Source organism: Thamnophis sirtalis, unplaced genomic scaffold, assembly GCF_051295495.1.
Source record: "Thamnophis sirtalis isolate CommonGarterSnake01/CBP01778 unplaced genomic scaffold, rThaSir2_p1.2 scaffold_5, whole genome shotgun sequence".
NCBI lineage: Eukaryota > Metazoa > Chordata > Lepidosauria > Squamata > Natricidae > Thamnophis > Thamnophis sirtalis.
Window position 1 is genome coordinate 55,901,712 of NW_028261385.1, and position 24,122 is coordinate 55,925,833.

The 24,122-nt window shown below is 35.7% G+C and overlaps 1 protein-coding gene across 1 annotated transcript in view; it reads left to right on the forward strand.

The window, feature by feature from the left end:
- Positions 1-24,122, forward strand: part of PRDM6 (PR/SET domain 6) — a 90,153-nt gene that overhangs the window by 55,773 nt on the left and 10,258 nt on the right. Inside the window, exons 4-7 of the mRNA XM_087715102.1 lie at positions 1,539-1,666; positions 8,377-8,501; positions 10,894-11,236; positions 18,898-18,936. Of these exons, the coding sequence (XP_087571228.1) occupies positions 1,539-1,666; positions 8,377-8,501; positions 10,894-11,236; positions 18,898-18,936 (635 nt within the window). The remainder of the gene's footprint in view (positions 1-1,538; positions 1,667-8,376; positions 8,502-10,893; positions 11,237-18,897; positions 18,937-24,122) is intronic.

The window sequence follows — 24,122 nt, forward strand, 5'->3', positions numbered from 1 at the left end:
CCCACACACCCTGTTTGATTCTGTCCTACTGTGGAGAAGCAACCTACTTAGTTCTTCTTGGAACTCCATGTCCTTCATTTTGTTGATTACTACTTGCGTTGCTTGGTCAAAGCCTAGAGACATTAAGAATACCGGTGAGAGCCCATAAGAGACCAGCTTGTGATCAATTGCCTGTTTCCAAGGGGAGGGAAGTTGTCAGTCAACACTAGTGGGGACAGTCCCTCTGAAAAGTCAGATTTTTTTTCCCCAATGGGACTATGATATATGTTTGAACATTTGAAAAGAAAAATAAGTTGCTACAGAATTTCTGAATTTCTAAGCTGCTAAAATTGATGTAAGTATAAGAATATTTGTAATACTGTTCGTCTGCAGCAAGAAAAAATGTTTTTCAATATATGGCTACTAAATGATTGCCTTTTCTTTTGTTCTATTGTTTAACTGATGCCTAAAATTCACCTTGCTTCTTATGTAGTTCATATAATTTTCATAGTTCATATAATATCAAAGATGTTTGTAACATATAAAATGACATTTGTCTTTTAAAATTACACATTTTCTGTAAACTTGCTTATTCAATATGTGAATCTATGTAAGATAACTTAGGAATTTTCATCAGTCAACTTTTCATCTCTCTCTCTCTCTCTCTCTCTCTCTCTCTCTCTCTCTCTCTCTCTCTCTCTCTCTCTCTCTCTCACACACACACACACACACACACACACACAAACACACATACACACCAGGGGAAACCCACAAAAAAGCCCACAAAAGCATACATATATTGTATTTCATGTATAGTAGTAGGTGGCTAAATTACATTTTAGTAACAATATAGGTAATTCTCAGATGATATCCATTTGTTCAATGACTCCTTTCTATCATTGAAGTGGAAAATATTTTTGCTAAATTCATCTTCAGGAATTAATGCTTATGAATATAGTGTATTACAGTGTAAGGCTACAGGTTTTTTCCCCCCAAAGTGCCCTGTTTAAATTTGAATTCTCAGTGTTTTCGTTCTTGATATCATTTCTTCAGTTGGATGGTGTGAATGAATGGTGTCATACATTTCTCCCAGGATGGCTTCTTCTCATTTTCTGGCTTATTCTTTAATATTTTGTAACTTGCTTTGGGAAATATGGGAAAGATTTTGGTACAGCAGCAGCAATGACAAAATGTTCAGCGAGTACTGACCCTTGTTCAGCCTTTCCCATTCAGTTTCCATATGTGCATGCATGTGTGTTTATATGACAGTTCATTATTTAAGTTTACTCTGTCAAAATAGGTTAAATATTCTTTGGGAACTATGGCTGCATCTTTGATGCATGAAAATCATGCTAAATATAGGAAAGACTAACCTGATAAGAAAAGCATAACAGACTGCTAACATGAAAAATATTTTGTCATTTGTTTCCTCTGATTTCTGAGAGCATTAATAAGCTGTGAAATGTTACTGCAATAAATTTCTGAGAGTGGCACATAGCAACAGCAAATATGACTGCAGATGATTCATTCTAATGACTTGACTTCTGACCTGTTTACAGATATATGACCAAGATGGGACACTACAGCACTTTATTGATGGTGGGGAACCCAGTAAGTCAAGTTGGATGAGATATATTCGATGTGCACGGCACTGTGGGGAACAAAATTTAACTGTAGTCCAATACAGGTAAGGTCTACTTCAGTTTATCCGACAAACATTTCAATTTATTTGCAATAGTATTTTGTCAAACAAATGTGCATCAGAAAGCAACAAAAAAAGGCCATATGAATAGCATATTTCACTGCAGCAAAAAAAATTATGGCTTTGTAAATGCTCTTTCGGAGAAAAGCTGTGCTTACCAGATTGCATCTAGAGGTAAGTGCTTTTCTTAAATGAGTGAGCAAAAAAGTTGCAGTAAAATCATGTGATGATTTTCTGTTAATATAAAAACAATCAGTTACCTCAACTGGGGGTGCATAATATCAGTCAGCATAAGGAACCCCAGAAAATGTTAAACACTCATGCTTGCAATCAAGCTGTATCCTGCAAAAATTCCTGATAGCTCTATTTGCCATTGTTTAGAAAACAAAAGTGCAAAAATATGATTTGATCCATATAATTGAACTATTCTGCTTTCCTTTTGGAAGAAGAGTTCAGTTTTAAGGCTCCAATCTTAAAAACAGACTATGAACTATGTTGGATTAGACTGGTGCTTGGTTTATTTATAATATGCATCCTGTATCCATATTGATGGAAAGTAACCCCTATTAGATTCAGTTGCACTTATTCCCTATAACCTACTCTTGGTCCCTCAGAAACAGCTCTGAATTTAGTTGTATGGTCCACTGATCGATCAGAAAATTGTTTAATTCCCTTATAAGGTCATTGGGTTGAGTTCTCACTGCTAATTACACTTAGCTTGCATTTTCCAGAATGAGTGTAGAAAAACGGCAAAAAAAATGTATGTGTTAATTATGAGAAATATAAGTCTATAATGCATTTATGTCTGAGTTTTATTATCTGCAAGGGACACCACACTTGGGTCATGGGATAAACAAAATGATCCCTTGAAGTTTCCCTGCGACTTCACTGAGCACCCAACAAAACCAAAATAAATAAAATGGAAGAGAGGGGGGAAAGTCCCACTGTGTTTATTCGTTTGTGGCTTGTTTATCAGACAATACTTCTGGATGTATTTCTTCTGTGCAATTGCGTGAGCCTAATCCATTGTTGGGCAGAAAGGCTTGGTGAACACGGTCATTGCTTCGCATAGTATAGCACATGTTCTTTATGTATCGTTCAAATGCATGTAGGCTTGAAAGTTTAGAATTTTACTCACAATAAAAATATCAGTTTCTCTGTGGAAAAACCAGAAAGCTTTGGAGACACACTTTGTCCTAGCACCTGTCCATTTATAATTATCTAAGAAATAAATGACAAATTTGAAAAGTTGTATTTGGATGTAGAAGTCACATTTGCAAACAAAATAACCTAGTAAATGTGCTACATAGCTATGTGAACTTTCAGTCCTTCAGTCAACAATATTTCCCTTTTTAACTCTGCCCTTTAAAGCAGCATATGTGTGTGTGTGTGTGTGTGTGTGTTTTATTTGTGCTGATAAATAAATAAAGGCACAAATAAAACACAAATATAACAAAGGCAACAGTAAAAATATTGGGTTTCTGTCGTGATGGACTCTTGTGACGTGCCGATTGACAGATGATGGAAGCAGTTAGCTTCCTCCCATAATTGGGGCTTACCAGGAGTTGTGACACTAAATATATATATTTATTTATTTATCAGCACAAATAAAACACACACACACACACACACACACACACACACACACAAACATATTATATATATATATATATATATATATATATATATATATATATATATATATATATATATATATATATATATATATATATATATATATATATATATATATATATATATAATATATCAAATAACAGTCCTGAAAATCCAAAGGACATTAACCTTAGCATGCTGCAATGCACTTCCCACAGCAGTTTTGGAGGGCTGATACAAAAACTATCATCCGAGCTGAGATTTTGCCCCACTGTACAACGTGTAGGTCATGACCTGCTGTACTGCATTTTCTATAAGGACTCAATTTATAATACCTTATCTAATAAAATTTTTGAGAAATATGTACCTTTTTTATGTCTAGCTATTGTTATCACATCAGTATGAAGTAGTTTCTCTGAATGTGACCAAATTCTGCTATGTTGTATGTAAAATTAGTCCAATTTTAATTGTTCATTGTTAATACTCCACTATTCGCAATATATTATTGTCTTTTATCTTTATTTTTTACTGTTATTGCTACTTTAATGCTTTTATTTGCTGGTCTGTGACCATAATAAAGATTGATTGATTAACCTTTTAAATTCAGAAACAATGATTTGACACGACTAGGAATTATGGCAATATGTACACTGAGAGTATAAGCACCAAAGACAAATTCTTTGTGTGTCCAATCACACTTTGCCAATAAAGAATTCTATTCTATTCTATTCTATTCTACTTCACAGCTAATTTGGCAATTGCTATAATAGCTTCTTTGTTTTGTTTTGTCAAAAATGCATATACTTTTAAGTTCACAAAAATCATTTTTACAGTTGAATAAGAGAATAAGATGAATAAAAGTAGCTTCACAATTCAGAAAACTTTCATGAATGCAATGGTCATCGTGCCTTTAATTTTTACAACTTAAACATGAAAGTAAATAATAGGAAATTAAAGGAAAACAACTTGCCAATTTCGGCCACTAAACATTTTCTATTAGAAGAAAGTTTTCAATATAATATTATTAGTAAAAGTAGGTTGTGAGTCCCTTCATGAAGAGTTCATCCTGCATGTTCATAGAAACATGGACTTGTCTATGAGTAATTCCTTCCATAGGGAAGAGAGGTCGAACAGTTTTATCCTGTGGCTGGATTGTTTTAGTTCTTGGGGGGCTCTGAGGTGTTTAGTTTTTAGTTCGCTGAAGTTTTAATGTCAGCTTTTCTATTTTTTTTGTTCACTGTGTTCAGACCGCTGCTTTGATAGATTACAAATAATTTAATCCATAGCAAAACTAAAATGGAAATTAATACATTGTTGTCATAAAGACTACACCATTTACAACTGTTGAAGCACAATGGAGAGGTTGTGGGAGATGGCAGTGCACCATGTGCCACATCAGGTATGGTGCTAGTGTAATGCAACCAACTCCTCCTTCCATACTTGTCAAGTTGCCTAAATAAGAATGTAGATGGTGTGCTTGTAATCAAGGTATTTTCTGATCTACTAGGACAATTGTGAACATATGTTGTCCTTATGCAGAGTTCTTTGTCACATCTGATATACTCTTAGAGGAAAGAGAGAAAGAGAGATGAATGATGTCATACTTCTGCTTGCTCTTTCCAAGAAGAGAGTAGAAGGCTGGTCCTAGTCAGCAGATAGAGTTGATTGCATAGGAGCACCATTCCCCCAAAATTCACTGGCTTAAACTGAGCATATTTGCAAGCAAAAATACACATTCTCAATCAAACTCCAGCCATGGGAAACCATTAAACATCTGTCAATATTAAACAGATCTTATAGCTCCCTGTTCATTCTGTAATTGTTGCTTAGAGTTTTCTCTCTTGATCTGTTTTCCGTTGCTTTTAAAAAACAGTTTAAAAAAAAACCCTGGCATCTATCACCAGGGACTACATCCAAGTGTAAAGAAATAAAAAACAAAACAAACTGTTGGACCCTGAAAATCCATCTAATTTTTATTGTACATGGACGTCCTCCTCACTGAAAGTCAGATGGTTTAAATTCATTCTGTTATGATTTGTAATATCTAAATGGAATTTTCTTCAAAGAGCTCTTGATTGATTGACCCTTAGCTGAACGTTTTGTTTTTATTTTGAAGCTGACAATAATGTTTGTTGGCATGTGTTCTGCTTCAACTGCGTTGGGACGCCACGAAGCTATCTTTATGAGTCATCCAACCACAATACTAAATACATGTCAGCAAAGGAAATATTATCCGAAAGAGGAAAAATCCCTTTGATGTACTTCAACATGCAGAGATTTCTGCAAGTTTTGGAAGCTCTGTGAGCTTGTAAGGAATGGTGTATGCTTACACTTCCCCCCCTCTTTTTTTGGCCTACTCCTCAGAGACCACCCATTGCTCGAAAACAGTTCAGTTCTTTCAGCACCAAAGTGTGTCATTGGGTTTTAGCACATTCATTTGCTGGGCTGCTGTGTTTATGTTAGGTGAAGCCAAACAGAGAGACGAAAAGTTACAAGGGTGAAGTACAAAGTAGACTGTATTTTTTTTCCAAAGTCAGGAGATGCGGGTGATTTATAACTCTGCCCCAATTTGATTTTTATGTAATGGTGGAAAGAATTAATAAAATGTGCAGCTTGGGTGAAAATAGTGGGAGGGGTAGAGCGTGAGGGCAGGAGAGAGAGCAAGACTTGAGTTTTTGTCAGATATTCATAGAAGGTTGGGGAAAAAGCATTCTGCTTAGCCAGCAGTGCCCTCCTGAGACAGGGTGGCAGTAAGCGAGGAAAATAACAAGATAAATGAAATTTTTGCAGCTGCTCGTAAAATATTGAGAATCTGCACTTTTTTATTGATCTTTATGATCCTGTTGCCAAGAGCCACTTTGCGGTGACAAAATATGTTGACAAGTGCATATCTCACTGCCATGAAAAATGTGGTTAAAGATTCTCCTTATGTCGGCAGTGTTACACAAGAAACAAATTGCACCACTCTGGCCAATTTTTTACAAAGGGACTAAATTTAAGGCTTACCATCCTGCAAGCTTTTATCTCAGACTTCAAGCTTTTAGCAATTCTTCACTGCAGGAACCAGTTCAGATTCAACTTTTTCAAAACTCCATTTATATCTATGCTTCACATGAGGTGGTGTTATAAATGGCCCTTCCTTACTTCTATGGCTATATCATTCTGCAGGGTGCTATTCCAGGTAGAAAAGAATGCTCATCTTGTATTTATTGAATTGCGATCTATCACATATGAGGATATTTCATGTTACTGTAACTGGTTTAGGTGACAAACTACAGTGTCAAGATAATAATTTCTCTTTTGGCTCCTAAATGACTATTTTCAGGTTAGTTTTACCACTGTCGGTAGCGTCCCCTGATACTGTTTCAGATTGCGTGCTTCCTTCTAAGAAAATATTATACTAACTACGTTATAAAATGATACTTAAAGGGAGGTCTGAATGAATAAAGAAATGGATTAACACGAGAGGCCTGCTTTGTATAGCTCTAGTTTAGTCGGATTGTACAACTCCGTCCGACTTGTACAGATCTCAGGTTGTGCTAAGCACAATGAAGTGGTAGCATGCCTTGGTGCAAGCAGATGGATTTCCCTTGAGTATGTATCAGAAGTGATATTCAGCAGGTTCTGACCAGTCCTTGAGAACCGGTAGCAGAAATTTTGAGTAAGTTTAATTGTAAGTTTAATTTTATTTATAGGCCGCCCAATCCCGAAGGAGAACCGGTAAATACCACTTCTGACTGGCCCCACCCCCATCTATTCTCTGTCTCCTGAGTCCCAGCTGATTGGGAGGGAATGGGGATTTTGCAGTAACCTTCCCCGTGGAGTGGGGGGGAATAGAGATTTTACAGTATCTTTACCCTGGAGTGGGGTGGTAATGGAGATTTTATAGTATCCTTCCCCTGTCATGCCCACCAAGCCACACCATGCCCACCAAGCCACGGCCACAGAACTAGTAGTAAAAAAATTTTGAATCCCACCACTGGTAGATATCTATGTGTGTATGTATGCACACACATACAGAGCAGGGCAGAATTGAAATGAATCCAAAGAACTTCAACCTATAATACAGCATCTCCTTGTTATTGTTTAAAACAGTTCAACTTTGTTCAGGCTACAAAGAAGACAAAGAAAAGTTGTGTTAAGGAATTCCATTGAGTTAATTCTATTAAAATTAAATCCGTTGAAAATAATTATATTTTCAAAATGTTCCAAAATATTCGGCCTCCCGGTGTATTATTCAGTTATGATTCTGTTAGTTTTGTGAAAATACACTTGGAACATTCTGACATTCCAGACAAGTTACTTTGCTGAAAAAGTATGGATCCATTGTTCACTTTTGACTATATTAGCGACTTTTAAAAACCTGCAACATTATTCTGGATTCTGAAGACATGCAATTTATTAATTATCTTCCTATCCGTTTTAAGTCACTGAATGCTAAGAAACAAAATATGTGCCTTTTTATGCCCAGAATATCTCATTTTGAAATGTCACATCAACTATCACCAATTGCTGGTAGCTCGTTATCTGTCAAGCTATCAGCAGACAAGCTGGGAGTTTCCATGATGGTATTTTGCTCTATTATACATTTTCAAGGAGTTAGGATTACATTCAAAAACTGTACAAGTATTGCTAGTTAGGCATGATATATTTAAATTATATTCGTAAGCAAAAGGCTGCAAGCTTGAAAAATATTTGAAATGTATGGGTTTTAAAAATATTTTAAATTGTCTTAAAAAGTTGTTGGGCACTATGTAGTATCAGGCACTTTTAAATAATCTTAGATTTTACATAACTGTCTGCTTTGTTTGAATGCTGTTGAGGGATACTAGCTACAATTTAGTTCTTTATTTATAACTCAACTTCTGTAAATTAAAAAAAGTGAAGCAATACTGAATTTTTAAAAATACATAGCACGCTTTTACTCTGCAGAGTAAACTAGATTATGATATCTGGGATTAACAGAATGCATTGCTTTTGCTAGACAAAGTTTTCACTCAGGTGATCAGGAGGATGCACTTTAATAAAAAATATCTTGGGGTTCTGATTCATTCTTTCTTTCTCTTTTATCCTATGACTAGATCAAATATATTCTACCGAGCTTGCATGGATATTCCCAGAGGCACTGAGTTGTTGGTGTGGTATAATGACAGCTACACATCTTTCTTTGGAATTCCTTTGCAGTGCATTGCACAGGATGAGAACTGTAAGTGGAATTATCAAAAAATAGTATCTTATCTGCATCCATGTTTTGTATTTAGATTAAAGTAGATCTTTATCCTATGATTTCGTTGTATTTAAGTACAATGACAATAAAGATTATACTTATACTTATGAACTGAATCATGTCAACAAACAAACATGAATTTTCCACCTTAGATATGAAAAACTCTTCTGAAGGTGCTAACTATAGAAACTAGTAGCATGATAGTGTAAGATATAGAATTATTACTTATGATTATAATAAATATTTATTGCATTTGAAGACTATTAACTTAAGGGTTTGCAAGACTCTTAACTTAAGTACTGCAACACTAATCAGCGAGAAGCAGCTCATTACTAAAAAGAATTTTAGGAATTGCAATAGCACTTAGACATATACCGCTTCATAGTGCTTTTACAGCCCTATCTAAGCGGTTTGCAGAGTCAGCAAATTGCCCCCAACAATCTGGGTCCTCATTTTATCCACCTCAGAAGGATGGAAGGCTGAATCAAGCCGGTAAGAATAGACAGGCTATACCCTTTCTTTCCATTAAGATGTTAGTTAGGATCTGGAAAACCCATCAACTTAGTGAACATTATGGAGCAATATTAATCTTATAGATATTATGAAATCAGCAGTGAAATTTATCACCTGGTTCATCACAAAAGCTAGTGCCACATCTCCACTGTGTGCATATACACTTCACTAGATAAACACCAAGTCTGTATCTTTTTAAGTTAAAAAAAGGGAAGGGGAAACTGACCTTGCTGCCAGTTGTTGCATGTAAAGAAATATATTCTCCTATGTTTAACCTAAATGAGAGTGGTTTGCATTCAAAAGGGAGCGACCTGGTCCAAATATATTTCTGCATCAGTTGTAACATGTTCTAGCCACTGCATCATCGACAGTCTCAGATGCTAGATCAAACAACCACAGATATATAATGGGGAGACAGAGCAAAAACTAATGTAACAATATGTCCACCTTCTCAGTAAAACATTTAATATAATTTATTTGTTCCCAGGCTCTGTACATAACTCGACCTGTCATGAAACCTAAGTATTTAAGGCAGAACACAGCCTGTGTTTTTTCTTGTTTTTATTTATCCTGCATCAATTTCCTTCCCATCTTCCTCTGTTTTGCAATGTGTCAAATTTTACATGAAATTTAGAAAGTCAACAAACCTATTCTCTTGTTTTATGGAAATTATGATAGGTATCAATGACACATTGTAAATGAAAAAAACAACCATGATAGCTTCAAATTTTGATTTTCTGAGGGGTATAGATATTATGGCAAAGCACAAGTGCATTTAAATGGGGATATAATGGATTGCCATTTCTGTTCCACATGAGGAAGTGCATGAAATGAAGTGTGAGGAGTCATTGATATTATTGCTTGCTGGATAAATAATTAATTTTATGGTTTCTGAAATATGTCAATTACACGCACACATATCATAATTGCAAACAACTGTAATTATTTTAGATATCTGTTACACTTGAAAAATTGAATTTCATTTAATCACATTCTGTGTACAATTTTGTATATTTCTCTTATTCTTGTCTATTCAGACATAAATTCCATGTCATGCACAATGATTCTGGGTGGCATACAATTAAAAAGTATAATAATCAAATTAAAAACAAAGAATAATTTAAGTGAAGGGATGTGGATTATACCCATCCCACCTGCTTTGAAAAGTTCTTGTTTGAAGAAAATATAAAAAACATCCAGATTTATTCATCTGAACTGAATTGCCTGCCTAATAAATTGTTTTTCTTCATGTATATTTGTGTAAATTGTTTGTTTGATACTAATTGTACATCAGTTTTTCACAATTGAGTTTTAAAATTTGCAAAAGAGAAATAATGAAAAAAAATCATTTATAAATGTTAGATAGGTATGTCCAAGATTATTTCACATTCTTATAGTGAATAAGACTTTGTTGCCATTGTTATGAAAATAGTGGTTAAATTCTGAAAACAATTGGTTATCATGGGTTGTAAGTAAGATTTTCCATCTTTCTAATGCCTCTGCAAAAGAAAACAATCACAGTGGCTAAAATAGTCTGTTTTTGCAGTGCTGTTCTTCCACTTACCATGATGTTCATGGCATGAGGATACACCCAGAAATGAAATCTCAAATTTGCTTTTGGAGTACTTTTTTAACACTTCCTGACCACCATGTACAGGACTGCTTGTGTAGATCAGGAAAAAATTCATTGCAATGCTTATCTGTTTACTTCTACTATTAGAATTCAGCGCTTTATTGTAAATACAATGAAAGATAAGTAGATTATGGTGTGTGTTTACGCGAATTGTTTTTTTTTCATATTTCTGAAGGCTGTGTTATAATGACAGGAATTTTCTGTCCCCCCCCCCTTCCACCCTAGTGAACGTTCCTTCAACTGTTATGGAAGCCATGTCAAGACAAGACACTCTCCAGCCATTCAGCAAAAGTAGCAAATCACCCTCTGCCCCTCCACAGCGATCCGTAGTCTTTCCACAGACTCCATGTAACAGGAATTTCTCTCTTCTGGATAAATCGGGTTCTCTCGAATCAGGATTTAACCAGATCAATGTAAAAAACCAACGAGTTCTCGCAAGTCCGACATCAACAAGTCAATTGAATTCTGAGTTTAGTGACTGGCATCTTTGGAAATGTGGGCAATGCTTTAAGACTTTCACCCAACGGATCCTCTTGCAAATGCATGTTTGTACACAGAACCCTGACAGGTAAAAACATGGGCACTCTTTACTTCTCTATCTGCTTATATAGACAACATTGTTTTTGCTTTATCAGGCTGACACTCTTTTCAGCAACAGAGCGTTATTAGGAGGAACCTGTGCAGAGCAATTCATCTGCAGCTGTATGAAACATACAGATAATGGCTGTAGGTTAGTGTTATTATTTGTAAAAATATTGGGCACCTAAAGAGACAGATAAGAGGAAATGGCTAAGAATATAATCTTAGTTTGGTGCATCTCTTGGAAAGTGGAGGAGGGGGACAAAATAGAAGGAAAATATATGGATATACCAGATGGGGAAAAACAGGTCAAGATAATTAAAAGTCATTTTATCTTTGAGAGATAATATAACTTGTGGCTCAGCAGCTGTCATAGCCATTTCAGGGTTCACCTATAGTGTGCAATGTGTATGAACTTAATTAAGTACTAAGGGGTAATGAATTGGAATTTTTTGCTTAGCACTATTTTTCTTCAGAGCATGCAAAGCCATAAATCGTGCAAAGCTGTCAAAAGGAAATACCTACTCCACTAGTGATGTGGAGGAAAACAGATGCCATTTATTCAATAAACTAATATCCACACCGAAGAAAAATGTTGACTAGATACCTCAGAGTCAAAGTTGGTTGAAAGTTTGTCAATACAGAATTTTATGGCCATGAACTGAGGATGAAATTTAGCTGAACAAGTGAATTAAAATTTCAGGTATCCTGACCGGTGGCCCGGTAGAGATAATGGAACTATTATTTATGAATCAAATCTGGTTTATTTGACAATCATGATAGCTGGCAGCACAAAAGGCAAAAATCAAATTAACCCAATAAAAATATTGTTTGGGATTTAGTGACAAAGAGATGCTTTAACAAAAATGATTGAATGTCCTGGAACAATCATTTCAGAAACAATCCACAAATATTGTTCTTATGCTACTTTAGTGATGAAAAGGAGCCTTAGCAGATTAGAGAGAAGTTTTGAAAGCCGATGTGCTATTTTAGTAAACATTTAATATGTTTTCATTGCTGAGTATAAATCTATTATCATTTTATAGGAATCTCATCAAAATACATTAATCATGTTTACTACTATAGAACCTCAGGTTTTTTCCCCCCAGTAAATCTTCTATGTGGGATTTGCATTAGAATAAATTAATAAATGTGTTGAATTAATAGGTGATCATTTTCAAGAAGGGGAAAAAAGGCCTTTTCAATATGGCTTGAAAATTTCCAAAGGAATTTAAGCTATTCAACCAGAGATCTAAATAGATTTGAATGGATGCACAGGTCTCTCATTGTTTTGTTAATTTCAATAAAGTGATAGACTGTATGGTGAGATATATGTATTTAATGGTAATATTTCCACTGAAGTAAATTAGCTAATTTTCCAAAATATTTATGCCTGTACTGTAGTGAACATCAAAAATTCTTTGTCTGTAAGAAATCAGATCTTTGGATTAAAGACAAATTCATGCTACTATCCTCACTGCATTAAAATGTGCAAAACATTGAGCCATAATTAAAGCATCTACAATAACAATTTTAAGGATTTAAAAAGTAAGATAGCATGCCATTTTTAAAAATTCAAATGTCCATTGCCTCCCACAATTAATTTATTTGGACATTTAATCATACTAAATTATAGTAATGTTTCTAAACCTGGCTCAACCTATCACTAAATCTTAACTGTAACCTTGTATTAATGCTGAAGCTCACAAAACAATCTTAAAAAAGCAGCCATTTAGATTGTTTTGCTATAAGATTGGGCATAGTCTGAAGTGAGATGAAGGAAGATGTTTTTCATCATGTTTTACAAATCACATTTGAATTTATCTGGAGGTTCCACATGTATTACCCTGTTTGCCCGAAAATAAGATCTTCCTGGATAATAAGCCCAATCATGCTTTTGAACGCTTGTGCTAAAATAAGCCCTCCCCCAAAAATAAGCCCTCTCTGAAAATATTACAACACAGCAGCAGCCATGAAGCTCGCCACTTCCTGCACCTCAAAAATAATAAGACGTCCCCAAAAATAAGGCCAAGTGCTTATTTCAGGGGTCAAAAGAAAATAAGACCATGTCTTATTTTCAGGGAAAGACGGTAAAAAAAAACATGGAAACTCATTTACCTCTGCCTCTTAGTATTAATGAAAATCTATACAAGTTATTTTTACTTTTAGTATTCACGCAACTTATATATTCTGGGACCATTTTCAGATATTACAATAAGAAACTGGTTAGGAAATGTAAGCTATGAATAGTCCAAAGCATGCAAGGGTAGTAGAAAGTACATCTTTCAATCAATACATCTAGCATTGAGTACTTGTACTTTTTTTCAGTTTTCCAATGATGTATATTAATATTAGCAAGCAAAATTTTTCCTCACCAAATAAAGAATATGATTGTATGTGTGAGAATATTGTGCTTGCACTTTTTGTCAATGTTTTTGTAGTTGAGTAAAGCGATTATATAAAGTGTGACTCTTAGTCAATATCATTATAGTGTCATTGTTCATCCCAGAAGATTTAGGTTGGAATACAAATCTTGAAACTTTTCACTACCAACAGATCCATGAGCTAATATAAGATTATCACAATGTTCTTGGAGGTGAAGGTTTGTTTTGCCACATCTTATGTACTCCCAACTGCTTGGGGAAGGGTCAGATCAGTAGTAGGTCAACTCTAGCAGCAATTCAAGGGATTAGGTGGCAAAACTCTTCTTTAAACAGTTACCTTACACAAGACAGAGCTGGATAAAATCTCATTATAAGCAGCTTTCTGGATTTGCTTTCTGGATACAAAAACTGAATGCAATATTAACATTATTTTACAAGAGTACTGTTTGTTTGTTGAGAGTAGATACTGCTATGGGAGTAAGGACAATTTGGAAATTGAGATTATCACAATTCTGTATCAGAAGAATACAGATTATCCTTAAATCTTTCTTAAGAACAATGTCCTTTGGTCAACCAGTCCTCTATCTTGTAATATATGATAATAATTTCATTTCGAATATACATTTCCAAAAAAATTTCTGGAATAATTAAGAACTAGTTTATGGATTTTTTGGAAAATTATTTGTGGTTTCAGTGGAAAATATCTTATAATGGATGAAGTGAATGAGGTTTTCCTATGTAAGTTATAGCTGTTATTCAGTGGAGAATGTTGGAGCCAGATTTGGGGACAATCAAGAAATTTTCTCAGTGCATGTATTTATAATAGCAATAGCAATAGCAATAGCAATAGCAATAGCAATTAGACTTATATACCGCTTCATAGGGCTTTCAGCCCTCTCTAAGCGGTTTACAGAGTCAGCATATCGCCCCCACAATCTGGGTCCTCATTTTACCCACCTCGGAAGGATGGAAGGCTGAGTCAACCTTGAGCCGGTGAGATTTGAACCACTGAACTGCAGATAACAGTCAGCTGAAGTGGCCTGCAGTACTGCACCATAACCACTGCGCCACCGCGGCTCTTAATAATTCTAGGGGAATACTTGTAGTTCTTGATAATAATGTGCATTTTAATACTGTTGTCATGTATGATTAATAATTTAATTAGCATTTAATACTACATGTTAAAAGGGACACGGTGTATAAAGGGACATGGTTGCTTAGTGGCTTAGACGCTGAGCTTGTCGGCAGTTCAGCGGTTAGAATCCCTAGTGCCGCATAACGGAGTGAGCTCCTGTTACTTGTCCCAGCTTCTGCCAACCTAGCAGTTATAAAGCATGTAAAAATGCAAGTAGAAAAATAGGAACCACCTTTGGTGGGAAGGTAACAGCGTTCCGTGCACCTTTGACATTTAGTCATGCCAACCACATGACCACGGAGACATATTTGGACAGCACTGGCTTTTCGGCTTTGAAATAGAGATGAGCCCCGCCCCCTAGAGTCAGGAATGACTAGCACATATGTTGGAGGGGAACCTTTACCTTTACCTTACTACGTAATTATTAGACCCATACAAAGCGTACACCTTCACTTCTAACAAAGTAATTCACTCCATGGAGATAAAGAGGACATCTTCATCTTAACAAAGCCATTTGTGCAGCCTTCAGCACTGAGCTAATACTGTGAGAAAAGGCTTGTCTCAGACTTCTGACTCAACATTATAAAAGTGCTTAGAGAAAAGGAAGTTTTCAGAATCCTTGCAGCATACCCAGCCTGAAATACCTTCAGCACATGTCGGTAGAGTTTAAATTTCTGGCTTGCATTGTGGATTTGTGCATTGTCAAACCTAATCTAGTGTGGAAGCACATCAACTGAACTCTGCAGAAAAAGCCTGAAAGAAGTTCCAAAGCAGAGTGAGGTAAAACACTACTGTCACTTTGCTCTTATAGATGCAATGACTTTAGTTTGCAAAACAGTATAAGCTCATGCTTCATTTCAAGTTGCACTGAAGCAAAATGCTTTATAGAAATTGTTTAAATCACTCAAAGGATAGACAGTGTTGTGACTATTACTAAAGAGTGGAATATGAATCTTATGTAACTCTTCTTAAATTGTCAAGGACTTTCTATGTCATGTTCCCCTAAGCAGAATGTCCAACACCACAACAGATTAAAAATCCACTTGCTTTGATAGTAACATCCTTGACCTGCCCATGCTTTGATTCATCCCTTTCCCCATTGTTTCTGAACAGGGGTATGATTGACCTTTCTCTTCTTTTCAACAGTAGCAGAGATAGGTTTGCAGGTCCAAAGTCAGTTCTTCCCCCAAGTCATGCCTGGTTACTTTTCACCTGTGTAATTCACTAACTTGAACTGGTTTGTGAATATTATGGCTGGTAGATTTGACAGTAAAATAACTGTGAGTGATTTGTGACAAGGATAGAGACATTAAGTGCCTGTAGCATGATTATAGTGGCAGAGTGGAAATGCTTTTCTGCATAGAGAATGGCATTTCAAAAGGGGAGGGGAGTTGTTTTGCACTTTTATTTCCACTAAAACAGAAGAAATATATTCACTAAGCGCACAGTGTTTTTGCTTGTTTTCAGTAGTAACAGTAGTAATACAGTATAGTATAGTACAGCATTAGTATAGTAGTAACTTTTGTCTCATTTTACAATACATATTGCATGGATATTTTCATTTAGATTTTCTATTCTCATTCTAGGTGATAAGTATCTGTTTTAATTTAAACCTAATATTTTTTTAATTACAAAAAAATTAAGAAATCGTCTGAGGTGGTTTACTATGATTGATTATTTCTAGTTACTCCCAGGAGATAATTACACATTGTGTGCTCTTTTTAATAGCTCTTCTATAGGATTCTACAAAAGCCTTCCTCAACTCTCCAGAAATCTGAAGCCAATCCCTTTTAATAATTATTGTAAACTCGAGTGTGAGTGTGGGTTGTTGTTGTGAGGGATTGACACGCAGGAGCCATGTATGCAAGACAGATCTTTATTAGTACCAGATGACAAGCGATTCAAAGATTTCCCTGCAACTGTCAGGGTATTTATACTAGCCAGAAGCAACTGTCAAGCCCAACTGTCACGAGGCCAGCCAATCAGATGCTGTGCCTTGACCAACCAATTAGAATGCAACACAGGTTGTTGCTGGGTTATAACACTCCTTCCCCCCAGTTATTTGCATAATAACCAATCAATTGTACATTATACATTTGCCCTTCTGTGTTGTACAATTCATTCACATTTTTGTCTTCCAGTTTTACCATTTGCAATTGTGTTCTCTCCTTCCCCCCAGTCAACCTGATAACTGTAACCACTTGTAACCACTTTAATGTAATGCTTAACATTGTAACAGAAGTAGAAATTTAGCAACTCAAACAGAAGTAGAAATTTAGCAACTCTGTCCAGGAACATTCTGGGCTAGTAGCTTCAATTAGTTTTGAAAATTACATTTGCAATAACAAGCAACTTTGAAAATTACATTTGCATATTTTCCCAACTTAAGTGAATTATTTATTTAAAATCCCCCCCCCCTTAACTGCGCATGCCCAAACAAAACAACTTTGATTCTCTCGGTCCAGGCTTGGAAATTGGCCCTGGAGGCGGCTCGCTGCTCGCAGATGGCTTGGACAGCAGAGGCACTGGCAGACAGCACGGAGGTCTAGGAGGATCTCAGGCCCCTGGAGGCAGCTAAGACAGGGAACGACGGAAGGCCCTGGAGGCGTCGGGAGTCCGAGAAGGCAGGCTTCTCCTTTCCCTTCGTTGAGGCGCGGAGCTGAGGCCAGGAGGCCGAGGAAGCAAGGCAGGAGACGGATGGCAGGGACACGCTTCAGTCCTCCTCCTTCTTCCTCTCTCTCTCTCCTGGTCAGGCAGGCATCGCGGGGAGGAATTCGTGCCCTGGAGGCAGCGAAGTGGAGACAGGGGCTTTGAGATGCTTGCAGAGGCATCGCAGGGAGGAATTCGTGCCCTGGAGGCAGCGAAGTGGAGACAGGGCTTTGAGATGCTTGCAGCCTTCGTAGAACGGCCTCGGCAGAGGCAGCTGGAAACAGCTAGGTGCCTGGAAGGCAGGCAGGACAGGAAGGCAGGCCCTGGAGGCCTGTAGGCGCCGAAGGCATGCAACGAGCGGCTTCGGCAGGAGTTGAGGCACGGCGGCAAGGCTCGCAGTGGGCGCAGGCAGCACGGCCCGGAGAACGGAGGCAGCGACAGGGCTTCTGGCTGTCCTGTGGCTCCTTACTAGTTGGCTGATGTTGTTAGGCTCTGCGGGAATCGCATATCAATCCCACCCTCGTCGCCAGTATTGTAATCTCGAGTGTGAGTGTGGGTTGTTGTTGTGAGGGATTGACACGCAGGAGCCATGTATGCAAGACAGATCTTTATTAGTACCAGATGACAAGCGATTCAAAGATTTCCCTGCAACTGTCAGGGTATTTATACTAGCCAGAAGCAACTGTCAAGCCCAACTGTCACGAGGCCAGCCAATCAGATGCTGTGCCTTGACCAACCAATTAGAATGCAACACAGGTTGTTGCTGGGTTATAACAATAATAATGCAGTAAAAGGGTCTTACATTCTTTATGATATGATTTGAATTTTGGAAAACGTATTATAAGAGAAAATCAATGGCATTATTTTTCCAGAATAATGATATGAGAACAATGTATAATGTTTATTTATATTAATAAATAATTGATCAATTATATGATATAATATATGTTATATTATTTTAAAGGCAGCAGCTTCAGCCTTTAAAAATGTATGGTAGACAATAACATCCCCAGGGCAGAAATTAAGTATGTTCAAGTTTTGTATGTAGGCAATGTTGAGTTTTATAGTAATTGGATTTCTGGAAACAGTTTTCACCATTTTGGTTACATCGTCTCTTGCCAGGTGTGGGAGAGGAAGAATTTTTTAAAAAAGGAACAAAAGAGGTTCTGTCTCATATAAAAATGGGGTAGAACTTAGAAAGCCATTCTGGCTGCCATCTTCATTTTTTTACACCCCCTTCTCTCCTTAGATGCTGTTCCTCTTCCATTAGAATGCATTTTAAAATTGCTAATTAATTTAACGCTTCTCCCGAAATCAACTTAAAGTCTAAAATTTAGAAGCACCTCTAGAAGTAATTGGCCAAGCGGTTTCCAAGATTTGTTTTGCTTGTTTGCTTGTTTTGCCTGGTTCTCGACAATCTTACCCATTATTCCATTGAACCAGGATTAGAAATCCCTTTTCTCTTCTGTTTTTCTGCTGCAGAAATTCCCAACAATCCCATTTGGGGGGCTCCAGAAAGGGGTAAGCAGAAGCCTTCAATCAAAGTGATTTTTTAAAAAAATAACTTTTTCATAATGCATTTTAATTAAAAAAGCAGTTCTTACAATACACATCATTATTTTTTTAATGTCATGCACAGTCTACCATGCATTTTCAATGATAAATATATATGTTTTAATATACATATATAGATATTGTTCCTGACAGTTTCTTAAATAATTAAAAAAACATTTGTAATTTTTAATTTGATAAATTAAATGTTACATGTATAATATATTGATTGATTAATAAATACAGCATGTTCAAGCTTATATCATGAGCTATGTGCTAATACAGGTAACTCTTGATTTACAATTTATTTAATCATCATTTGAAGTTACAAGGGCACTGGAAAAAGTGACCTATGACCATTTTCACACTTCTGGTCATTGCAGCATCCCCTTGGTCATGTGACCCAAATTTGGATGCTTGGCAACCATGATTCTTTTTTTTTTTTTGCGACCTTCTGACAATCAAAGTCAATGGGGAAACCAGATTCATTTAACAACCCTGCTACTAACTTAAGAACTGCAGGGATCCACTTAACAATTGTGGCAAGAGACCTCACAAAATGCGTCAAGACTCGCTTAGCAAATGTTTCACTTAGCAACCGAGGTTATGAGCTCAATTGTGGTCTTAAGTCAAAGTCCATCTGAATGTGCATCACTTCCTGTCATCTACTGATGAGCACATCAGATCAAATATGTTTCATCACACATCTGATGAGGAGTGTGTCATGATTCCACAAATTGCTGGGACTTGGAAGAAGAAATGGAGGCAGCTGGCCCTTGGTGATGCCACAGAGGCTGTGTGCTGGCTGTGCACTACTTCCTATCATTTATTTTGGTTCACTGATTTGGATTTTTTACAGCACACAAATGGGCCATAATGGCACAGTGGTTGAAAAACAGTGTCTTGTAGGATTGTGTTTTTAGTGTGGTAGTATGTTGGATTTTATTCAGATATATTCTTTAGAGTATCTTGTTTGATTTTAAGAACAATTCAATCTTGTCTATCATTTCTGTTTGATGAGCCACTGTGGCACAGTGTTTAGAGTGCAGTATTGCAGGCTACTTCTGCTGACTGCCGTCTGCCTGCAATTTGGCAGTTCAAATCTCAACAGGCTCAAGGTTGACTCAGCCTTCCATCCTTCTGAGATGGGTAAAATGAGGACCCAAATTGTTGGGGGCAGTATGCTGACTCTGTAAACTGCTTAGAGAAGGCTGTAAAGCCCCATAAAGTGGAATGTAAGTCTAAGTGCTATTGTTATTGCTATCCAGAAATCTACCTGCCTCTCACAAGCAGCACATGAGAACAACAGCATCCTCCTGTTTAGATTTCTCATTATATACATATGTTATCACCAAAAGCATTGTTACACCAACCCCTACCCCAGTTCTGCATTAGCCATGACAGTAGCTTTAGTCACTGTAGGTTATCTTCTTTGTTCCCATCACATTTTTTTTGAAATTTTTTTTATTTGAAACAAAAAGACAAAAAAAGAATCCTTCATTACATCTTGTAGAAACCAGTAGATTGGTTACAGATAACTTTCGTGCATTTCTTCCAAAGTCATTACTTATAGTTCATATTAGATTATACACTCTAAGTCAAAAATCTTTGTATATCTTAATATCAATGTACTACAATTCTCATTTGACTACAATTATTTGAACATGCTTTTACTTCAAATCATTCACACTTAAAGACACAACCACATAATGGCATCCATTAGCTATTTCAAAAAATCCTCCAATAACACCTTTATAGCATCTTTTAAATAAAAGTCAATAGATAACATTTTTAAGCCTCCTCCCACTTTTTTCCCAACTCACTGACTAACGTTTATATCTAAGTTACTTTAGCCAATACCATAGCATGTATATATTGTTAAATAATGACCATTAACATTTCCTTGTTGTTATTAAAAATTGGCTAAAAATCATTTACTATTTATTCCCCAGTTCCACTCATCAGCCACGCCCCCCCAAAAAACCTTACACCTTTATAACAAGATCTAAATGAAAATTTGTTAATAAAATTTATAGATCTTTTTCCCAAATCACAATTTACAATTTATATCCCATCACATTTAAGATGGACACCTTGCCAGGATTTGGTCCTCTGACTATAGAATTGACAATAAATCAAATTTAACATCCAACACTTCTTGCATAATTGCTTCTAAAAAGCTTGTAGAGTTACTAGTTTGTAGTTTGATATTCTAGATATGTGAGGTATTTTTGTCTAATATTACTATGATAAAGCTGTATATTATTTGCTTATGGCAATAATCTTTTTTATTTTACATGAAAGCTTAGATTTAAGAAAGATGAGCAGAATACCTGGAAGGGACTTTGAAAAACAAACAAACCCTCCATCCCTTCATTTCCCCCTTAATCTCATGGAGTGATTTCATTATAATATAGCCTCTATTACAGAAAATTATTACTATTTATTAAGTAAATCACTGAGCAATCACTATACATTTCTTTTATGGAAAATAATAGTCTTGAAAGTATAGTAACTGCAGGTTTTCTGACAAATGTTAAAAGCTTAGTATATCTATTATTCAGTTGCAATTGTTTCAGAGAGATTATTGTTTATAAACAAAGAATGATTTGATTTTGCAGAAAAATTAATCACCTTGAAATAAGGAATTAATTGATTTTATTTAGTGACTTATTTGTTTATTTTGGTACCAGTTAAAAAATAGATAACCAGGGGCTAATAAATGTTAATGATCCCACTCATTCTCAGAAAATCAATTCATGATGATTACAGCACATCTTTGTTTATGGTTTTACTAAAAGAATCTAATACTAAAAATATCTTATTACAGTACATTATTATTATTAAGTGCTCCAAGAAAAAAGAATACACTATAGTAAAATATTTAATCCTTAGTAGATTTTTGTACATTTGACTTATCATCTTCATTTTCTATATAAAAATGAATAGTTCCTTTGAACAAAAACTGAATTTACTTTCCGATCATAACAGGATGCATTAGAATATAACTTTTAATATGTAGTATTAATGCAGTGCGAAATATCTGATTTTTTTGGAAACCTGAAATTTATGTACATTGAGCTTTGTATGAAAGGCAGCTACTTCAACATCCAAAAATGTTATATACATTGCAAATTTTCTACGTGAAGTCTGAATGGCAGGGCAAGGAGGAGAAGGAACAAGCATATATAAAGATTTCATTATTAATTATGTAAAAGAAAGAATAAAACAAGTGAGTGTAAAAAAATCCATAGGATTTGCAGAGCTCAGAGATAGTATGTTCTAATGAAGTGTCCTCAGACCAAAAGTCTTCCACTTAAAGGCCAATAATGTCCTGTAAATAGATACTAGAAAAAAGAATTGAGAAATCATATTTATCTATATCATCTCTCCATCTCTTGTTTCTGTCTCTGTCTCTTTCCCTTTCCCTTTCCCTTTCTCTTTCCCTGTCCCTGTCTCAGTCTCTCTCCCTTTCCCTGTCTCTGTCTGTCTGTCCTGACTGACTGACTGACTGTCTGTCTATGTATATCATCTATCAATCATCTATCTACCTATTAACGCTCTCCCTCTATCTCTCTATCTCTATCTGTCGATCTATCACATCTATCTATCTATCTATCTATCTATCTATCTATCTATCTATCTATCTATCTATCTATCTATCTATCATCTATCCATCTATCTCTATTATCTATCTATTTATCAATCATCCTTATGAAAATGATCCAATAATAAACCAAATTTAATTCCAGTGCTAAATAAATTTAGTACAATAAAGATACAGTATCATCTAGAAGTATACTACATCATCCTTCTCAGTATATAGTTCTGGCTTCTGCATGACAGTTCTTTTTCATTTACTGGCATGAATCTGTCTGTTTATTATCTATATGTCTGTCTATGTCTATCTAATCTATGCATGCATAAATCCTTTAATTAGTAGCATTATCATTAGGGTTTACTGAAAGTTCTTTATGGGAGTTCTGCAGAAAAAAAAATTCTCTCTCACTCCTCCCACTCCCTTTCCTACACATATTTACATAAGAAATGATCAAATAATGTTTGGGAATCTGATTATTATTAATGTAAAGAAAATTTAAATCCCTAAATAATCTCAGCTCAAGTAATATCTTAAAGCTATAGAACTTTACATTTGAAACTTGTTGTGGAACACTCATCACAGATTTTATAATGTAATTAAAATAATATAGTATTGAACTATTGACCAAAGCTAGGCCATTAATCAAGCAGAAAAATTCTGTGATCAGTGCTCTGAAGCACTGTAAAATAATAGTATTGGTGATCAGTGATGCAAGTAGTCACAATTAAGCAGTCCAGCTGACGAATGAGGGATAACATTTTATTGTACACTTAATTGAATTGTTCTGTATGCCTGGTCACCATTGTCTCTTTCCTTTGTTCTTTTGTTTTAGCTCTTCAGCAATACATATTTATTCAGAACAAAACGCTGGTAAGACATCAGTGTACATTAACATTACAGGTTTTACGAATTGTAGCTTAAGCTGCTTGTTCCTCAGCACTAAAATTTTGAGACACCTAAAGATATATCCTTATTTTTTAAAAAAAAATAAAAGAGGTTGGTAGAGCTAAATATAAATAAATAAAACAGCCTGTTGAGTAAATATGTTTAAAGCTTTGAAGTTTCCATTGGCAACATAAGGCATTTTCAACAAAAGGAAGCTACAATCTGGAGCTGTCTAGCTAAAGGCAAAATGAATTCTTTTTTCTAATTTTGGAAAACAAAATTAAAAAAATTGTAACTATGAAATAGGACTTCCAAGATGTGTACAGGATGATGCAGCCCAAGTTTTTTCACAGCTCTAAAGTGATATTTCTTCTAACTTTGAAATAGCAATATAGCTGGCTGAGCCTTCTTTGAGGCAGAACAGATTATTTGCATTGAAGAGGTGTGCAGAATTTGTATAATCCCTTTAAATTGGCTTTTTAAACCAATCCCACACATCATACTGCTAGATCAGGCCCAATTTTGCCTTGGTCATCTGCAGCAGGGAAGAACTTATCTCTTTCTAAAAGTTCAATTCTTTTGCTGTATAGGTCTTATCTCTGAAAAAAAAGTTTTGTAATGTTCAGTGGAAAACCAGCCTGTAACTCAAATTATTTATATATGACTTCAG